Source organism: Myotis lucifugus, unplaced genomic scaffold, assembly GCF_000147115.1.
Source record: "Myotis lucifugus unplaced genomic scaffold, Myoluc2.0 scaffold_298, whole genome shotgun sequence".
In the NCBI taxonomy this organism is placed as follows: domain Eukaryota; kingdom Metazoa; phylum Chordata; class Mammalia; order Chiroptera; family Vespertilionidae; genus Myotis; species Myotis lucifugus.
In genome coordinates, this window is record NW_005871346.1 from 887,170 (window position 1) to 895,001 (window position 7,832).

Below are 7,832 nucleotides of genomic sequence, written 5' to 3' on the forward strand. Positions count from 1 at the left end.
GCACAGACAGGGCTGTGCACAGTGTTTCAGTGGAAGCAGAGAGTAGGGCAGAAAGGTGAATCCTTTCAGGTAGGAACTGTCATTCTCATGTTTAGATGGAATATGTGTGACCTACCTACCCCTCCTTTGAACCTTCTCTTCCTGATCTTTGTCCGATCACTCTGATTGAGTGTCCCATGCACCCTTGAAGGGACGTTCAGGGCTACCAGATGCCCCAGGGCTCCCTACAGTCACCTCACCACCCAGATCCTAAACTGCATACAGGGAACCTGAAATGTTAGCAATATTTCAAAGTCAAGCCCTAGTTGGTTTGGCTCAGTAAATAAAGCCTGCAGACGGAAGGGTCCTGGGTTCGATCCCGGTCAAGGGCACATGCTTGGGTTGCAGGCTCAATCCCCAGTGGGGGGCGTGCAGGAGGCAGCTGATAGAGTGATTCTCATCATTGGTGTTTCTATCCCTCTCCCTCTCTGAAATGAATAAAAATACATTTTTTTAAAAAGTCAATATAAAATGCTGATATTTTCAAACTATTTTTTTTTTTAGGGGGAAGCCATTTTATAAAACCAATTTTGAATCAGTTGAAGCAATCTGTTCCCTTTTCTCTGTTCACTACACTGAAACATTATAGAAAGAATTGAAAGGCTGTGGTACACTTGTGGGAGGCACTTCAAACACTTAAAAAGCAGTTTTTATCATTCGATGCGGTCCTCCGGGGCTAGCGTTGTGGCTGGAGCTAGAATCCAACGCTGAGGGCACTGCCCCACGATCTCCCAGCACCGCGTGGCCAGTGAGAATGGATGTGTTCCGTGCAGTGCTTGGTGTGTAACTTAGTTTCTCATTCACGAAGCAGAATTTTCCTTTTTGAAATTTAAACTTGCATGTCTACATATTTCCATTCTGCTAGTACTAATTAGGTTCTTTTTCACCTTTTCTTGGATCTGGAAACTTTCCTTCCGTTGTTTATGTCCTCCCTCTTACTTTCCTCCTTCTGGAACTACCATTAGACAAATACTATGTCTCCCGGATGTTTCTTCCAAATTTCCTAGCATGCCCCTCTTATGTTATATCCTACCTGCTGTTCACCCATCTACTGAGGTGTGTGTATTTTTTAAACAATCAAATTTTATTTTAACTATTTTGAAATAATTTCAAACTTCCAGAAAAGTTGGAAAGTAGTTTAAAAAATGCCATTTACCCTTCACCCAGATTCATAAACTTACATTTTTGTGCCAACTGCTCATTTTGTATGTGTATGTACAGGAAGTACAAAGGCTCCTGGAGTTTGTGGTCACATGCTTTTTTCTCAACTACTTGGAGTACATTGCAGAGCTCATGCCTCTGTCCCTAAGTACTTCAGGGATATTCTATTATACAACCAATTATCAAAAGCAGGAAAGTTAACGTCGATACCATGACACTTACCTGCAATACCATAATCTGCCGACCTACTCAAGTTTTGCCAGGTGTTTTCATGAAAGCCATGAGCGCACATTTTCCAGTCCCACAGTCTGGCTAGGATCTTGCATTTAGTTGTCATATCTCCTTACTCCCCTTCAATCTGAACCAGTTGTCCAGCTCTTGACTTTTGTGATACTGACATTCTCTGGAGTAAAGGCCAGTGAGGGGTGGACAGGATGTTTGTGTGTTTCTGAGGGCATTTCACCAGCATGGGACTCATGAGTTTTTATTCTATTCATGGGTCATATAGAGTTGCTAGGTCATTATTGGCTTTGATGTTCAAATTGACCCAGAGTTCATCACACTGGCTCTTGAGCTCTTTGACATGTGCCCATTATTTTTTGTTTTTACTGATTTCAAAGAGGAAGTGAGAGGAATAGAGTTAGAAACATTGATGAGAGAGAAACATCAATGGGCTGCCTCCTGCATGTCCCTTACTGGGGATCGAGCCCGAAACTTGGGCATGTGCCCTGACCGGGAGTTTAACCATAACCTCCTGGTTCATGGATGACACTCACCCACTGAGCCACGCCAGCCTTTTTGGCACATGATGATGTTCCAGGCTCAGCTGCTATTTTTCTTGCTCTAGTCCGCCCTCTGTCTAAGGCTTTCAGGTTCCCTTTAAGGGAGATATTTGGAGACCAGAATCTGGGTGGCAAATAAAATTTATCTTTACAATTTTCTCTCTTGTTTCTAAAGATTTATATGTTCCAAAAACTTCAGTTTGGTGAGTTTTGGGCCTTGTTCCTGATCCTAATTTTCCACAAGTGTTTGGCACTCTGGGGCTATTGCTCATAGAGTTAGTGGATCCCTGCTCACCTCGGTTCCACATTCCTTGGACTGGTTATTTTTTCAGGGAGGAGTAGGATCATCACTGTTTGTTGGAGCAAATATCAGCAACCCGTTCCTCCTCTGCCTACTTGAGGGCACCAGGCTTCCCCACTCCCCCAAGAGGGTTGTCTTTGTCAAACCAGGTTTGGGGGAGCTTCTTGATAGAAGAGGGTGGGGGATGGTGCTCAGGGGTGTTTTGTTTTCAAAATAAACATGGACTACAGGGGACTACAGAGGAGCATCCCGGAGGGGAGGAGAGCTTTAAGAAACAATGTTTCTAGACCATTCTATCCCCTGCGTGGTGTTTGTGAAATAAAAGTAAATGTCGGGCCTTATTTGGACATGTTGTTGTGGACATGGAGATGTCTGATTGACTCCCTATGGTCTCAGGTCACCAGGGCAGGGGCTTCCTGCCTACTGAGCCTCTGGAGGGTGTGGGGCTCAGCACTGACCTCGCGGAGGCCACTGCCGCCCTGCTCAGCACAGGCAGGGATGGCGGCTGAGTTTGAGTTGCAACTCCGCCGAAATCACTCCCATTTCTCCAACAGTCTCACATGCTTGGGGTTATGATTGCTTATTGCTATTTCATTTTATACTTGATCCTTTCTCCTTCCTGTTGTTTTGGGAATTACTACAATTTCCCGGTCTGCTTACTCTTTTCTTCTCAGTGGTATTTTTGAATTTTTCCGGCAGGTTGGGGAGGTCTGATACCACTGGGCACTGGGCTCAGTGAGCTGTTGCTCAGGACGCTGTGAGGGAGGCTATTTGAATGCTGACCTGGGCACTGAGAGTCTCCACCCAGAGACTTGGATCCCTAGCGCAGATGAGCAGTCTATCAAGTAAACTTTAGAGTCCGTGCTGAGCTGGAGTCCTGCTTATACGAGTGTTAAAACAGAAGGTGGGCACTCAGCATGATGTGAGGCCGGGTGAGATTTGCATGGGAAGCATCCCACTTAAAAGACCCATCGTTTCTCTAGGTTCCCCAGAAACTTGCCGGGTGACTCATCCAAGCTGTGGACAGTGCTTGCCAGGTAGCACTCCTGTTTGTAACCTTGCTCTGGAGGACACATACCCTTTATGGAGGATATCAACTCCCTCCCTGTTACTCAGCGCAATACAGTTCCACTTAGTCGTTGGCACAGCCTGACCGATAGCAACAGCGAGCAGCGAGAAGGCCCGCTGTTCTCCCAGCAGCCAGGGTGCCCTGGCACTGCCTCCCATCTGTCAGGCGTGGCCCAGACACCAGCCTTTGGTCAGGAGTGGTCTTGGCAACGAAGACTGCACTGGGTGCGAGGCCCTGGCCAGAGGGAAGAGCAGGCAGCGAGGGCTGAGCCAGATCCAGTAGGCTGACCAGCTCATACTACGGATGGAAAAAGTTCAAGAAAGATTGTGCTTTGGCCCACATCAAACCATCAGTGGCAAAGTGGCCTGCACACGGCTCCCCTTAGCACTGATGGCTTACACGTGGGCACGCCCACCTCAGGGGTAAATACACTCGGAGGGAGTCTGGAGTGATGGCCCTAGAAAGCACGGGCTGGGACCTAGGGAACCTGGACACCAGCCCCCTCCGTCCTCATTCCCCAGCCGGTTGATTTCCTCACGGAGAAGAATATAGCCAACCAATACTAAACACCTACTACCAAAACGAAACATTTCCCCACAGCTAGACGACTGCTTTCTCAAGCCTGTTTGCTCTAGAGCAGTGGTTCTCAACCTTCCTAATGCTGTGACCCTTTAATACAGTTCCTCATGTTGTGGTGACCCCCAACCATAAAATTATTTTCGTTGCTACTTCATAACTGTAATTTTGCTACTGTTATGAATCGTAATGTAAATATCTGATATGCAGGATGTATTTTCATTGTTACAAATTGAACATAAAGGATAGTGATTAATCACAAAAACAATATGTAATTATATATGTGTTTTCCGATGGTCTTAGGCGACCCCTGTGAAAGGGTCGTTGACCCCCAAAGGGGTCGTGACCCACAGGTTGAGAACCGCTGCTCTAGAATATGCAATTTTTTAAAAACCATATGTTATTATTGCAAGAATAACTCTGCTGGACTGTCTGATCCAATAATGTCAGTGCTCACTGTGGAGGCCTCTGTGTGTTTTAGGCAGAATTAACTGAACCTGGAGTAAGGTGTGTCCTAGAGTAATGGGAGTCACACTTATCGCAAACAGTTTTATTTTGCCCCACATTTCCACCCCTCGTCACATCCTTCCTGCCATCAGTTCACCGGGCAGAGCTTGCTGCTTGATTCCAAAGATGATGAAATTGAGGGAGACTTTTAGTCGTCTTCCCTCAGCTCCCTTCCTGATAGAGATGCTAATCAGAATGAGGGTGGTCAGGCGTGGGAGAGCGTGAAAGGGTGAAAGCTACACACATTTTAGCTCGCAGTTCGCACGTGGCCTTTGTCCCGTGTGCGGCAAGGAGAAAAGGGGGTGAAGTTAAAGTTACAGGTACATTCGAGGAAGGACTGAGACTACGGAAAAGATACTAATTGTGTTTCCTTCGCCTAAACTCGACCAGTTTTCATTTCTGACTGACAGACCTAACCGGCTGGTCTTCTCCTGCCGGCAGTGACTGGAGCCTGGTTTCCCGGATTGTACAAAATGCCACCTCTATTCTAGTTCCCAAATTCTCTCTGGGAAAGAATGCTTTTCTAGCAGGGACTAGGGACACGAGGAAGCCGGAGAAAGGTTAGTGTTGTACAGAGGTTTTCAACCACAAGGAGCAAAACAGCAGGCACTGGAGAAGACGGGCGGCCAAGAGCTGGAGTCCAGCCACGCCGCCTCGGATGGAAGGCCCACCAGGCCCAGCTTCCCGCCCAGCCCGGCCGGCCCAGGGGGCAGCATCCAGAGGGAGGCCATTGTCTTTGCGGGTTTCCAGGGAAGAGCTAGACCAACCTGGATGGTCTCCCGGCCACCTGGTCAGAGCCCAGGGCAAGGAGAGCCGGGCAAGTCCCGGCGCACGGTCGGCTGTGCCCGAGGCTCAGGTCTTGAACAGCAGGAAACCCCCGAATGCGGTGCCTGGGGGGCTTCTCTTCCGCACTGAGCCCTGGGTTAACTCGACCCACACTCTCTCACCCTTCTGCAGCTCGGCCATAGCGAAGGCAGTGGCCATGCCTCCACCCCTCTGCTCCTCAGCGGTGCCGATGGGGGTCTGATGGTGACCTCCAAATACCAGCTGCCCAGCGCCTGGCCCTGGGCCAAATTCAATGCTCACTGCAAACAGGTAGACCCCGCGCTCAGGGGCTCGGAAGTAGCCATCTTCAGCGAAGTAGCTGCTGCCAACGTTGATGTGAGCAGTGTCGAACTTCACTGTCTGCGGGGCAGCCATCCCTCCTGCAAAGCCGGCATAGAAGGCCACGGGGGAGCCTGGGGGCAGGAGGACAGTGCTCAGTGACTCACGCCCTTGGATGGGAAATTAACTCCGAGACCTGCCTCCCTCAGCTTAGTCATGATGCAGACAGGCCACTACAGCACTAACATCCCAGGACTGTCTCAGAGTGGGGTTAGCGGGCGACTCTTAGGGTTTCACTAGTTGAAAGAAAAATACAAGACTGTTGTCTCTTCAGGCGTAACTCTGTACAGAGCACTTTCGTGTTCGATCCCTTCTCCCTTCCCACATCCTTGAGTCGTAGTCCCTCTGACTGAGAAAACTGAGTGGAGTGCTTGTCAATGGCAGGCGAGGGCGGCAGCCCAGGCTCGGACTCCCACCAGCCGCCACCTACCAAGGCCGAGTGACCCCCAGGGAAAGAGAGACCCGATCCTCAGGGAAACAGACTCACTGGTGTGCTGACTACGGAGCAGTGACAAGTGCTTGCTACCAGGACCTTAGGGAGAGAAGGAAGGAGCAGGTGGGGCCAGGGATGAACCGCCTATTCAGGCCAGTCATCTGAATGTTTTCAAAAGGCTGGCAGAGCCCTGCTCACAGGTGGGAGACGCACGTGCTCCAGAGGACTCGGTCCAGGGCTGGGAGCTGTCCCGCAGCTCCTGGTCTCCGGAGTTCTTGCACTTGAAGAAGCATGATCCGGCCTCAGCAGGGTGAGTGCCACAGAGCTGGCAGGCATGGGGCGGAGGGAGCCCTCTGCAGAGGGGGAAGGTGCAGGGGAAGGACCAGCTGGCTGCCTGGCCAAGATGCTCCACAGGGCCGGGGAGGGTGAGTCCCCTGGGGTCCAGCATGGCACCGGCCCTGGTACTGATGCGGTCATGCTCCTTGGGTGCTCCCTGAACACGTGTGCATGTCCCACCCCCACCCCTGCCCCCATTTCTCAGGGCATGAAACCAAGGCCTAAAGGAACAAGTTTGCAGTTAGTTACTTAGGACCCAGAACCAGCTCTTGACTTTGGTCCAGCCACAGCCTGTGAATGACAGAACGTGGGTCTTCTCTAGTTCTGGAAGATTCCTGAGATTTAAAGCTCAGACTAGCGTTTCCATTTGTGTAAGATTGTGTCACCGCAGACCCGCTCTGGCCCTGCAGTTCTCCCAGCTCCCAGGAGGTGGGGCGCCCGTCCGCCTAGAGACGGCGGGCCTGGGACGCCCTCTGCCGGTGCCTGGCCCCCCTGCACCCGGTCCCACCAGCTGGGGCGGGGCTGCCGCGGGAGCCTCCAGCAGCCGGTGGGCCCACGTGCCCTCAGAGGGAGGAAGGGCGCTTCCTGGTTGGCGAGCAGGCGGCCTGAGAGTGGGCTTCCCTGTAGGTACACACTCAAGCCCTATGGCCTTCCTGCAACTCAAATAAGAGAAGTTTTCTTTTTAATTTTAAGGGAACTTTTTTAAACAAAATATTGTAGTGGTAAACTCAGACTCCTAAACCATCAGGCAGCTGAGGCCAGGCACCACTCACACGTGGACTCAAGATGGAAGCGTTAGTGTAGGTGGGCACAGTTCAGCCCTGAAAATGCTGGGAGACAGGAAGGCCCCGCTGGCTCTACTAAATGGTAAGCCTCGTGCTATTTGGGAAATGGGTCTGTTTGTCTTCACAGCAGCCCTTGATATGATTCTCCCATTTTACAGATGAAGAAGCCGAGACAAATGGTGCCAGAGCCTGTGCCCTGTCACCGCCACCGGGGAGACAGGTCTCCGGGGCCACAATGGAGGGAGCTGGCTTGGGTGGGACCTTCAGCCAGGCCTCGGGCATCCCACATGCCAGGCTACAGCAGGGTTCAGGCCGCCCCGAGGGTGGCCTTTTATCTAGCCCATGTCTGGGCTGGGGGGTGGCCAGAGCCCCAAGGCCAGCCTCTGGCAGGGGGCGGTCACTTGAAGCCCAGAGCCGCCTGGTCCCCTGCCCAGGGCCACACTAAGGAGAGCATGGGGGGCCGGCTTCACATAGCTTCCGCCTCAGAACCCGGTGCCCAGGCCCGGTGCCCAGGGCCCTGCAGGGCCCTGCCCCCCAGGCAAGGGCGAGGGCTCAGCGAGCAGCGCTCGGTTCAGGCTCCTCTGCCTTCACCGGCCCGGGAGCCTCAGCTTCAGATAAGATGGCGGTGATAACACATTGCTGAGCTGCTGTGATGATTCCGTGTGACAAGCCTGGGAAG

At 51.6% G+C, this 7,832-nt stretch overlaps 1 protein-coding gene across 1 annotated transcript in view; it reads right to left on the reverse strand.

Moving 5' to 3' along the window:
• Positions 1 to 4,463: 4,463 nt before the first annotated feature.
• The window catches only part of MMRN2 (multimerin 2), a 21,448-nt gene continuing 18,079 nt past the window's right edge, over positions 4,464 to 7,832 (reverse strand). Inside the window, exons 7-8 of the mRNA XM_023763716.1 lie at positions 6,246 to 6,357; positions 4,464 to 5,721 (exon numbers count right to left, since the gene is read on the reverse strand). Coding sequence (XP_023619484.1) covers positions 5,288 to 5,721; positions 6,246 to 6,357 — 546 coding nt within the window. The 3' untranslated portion in view covers positions 4,464 to 5,287. The remainder of the gene's footprint in view (positions 5,722 to 6,245; positions 6,358 to 7,832) is intronic.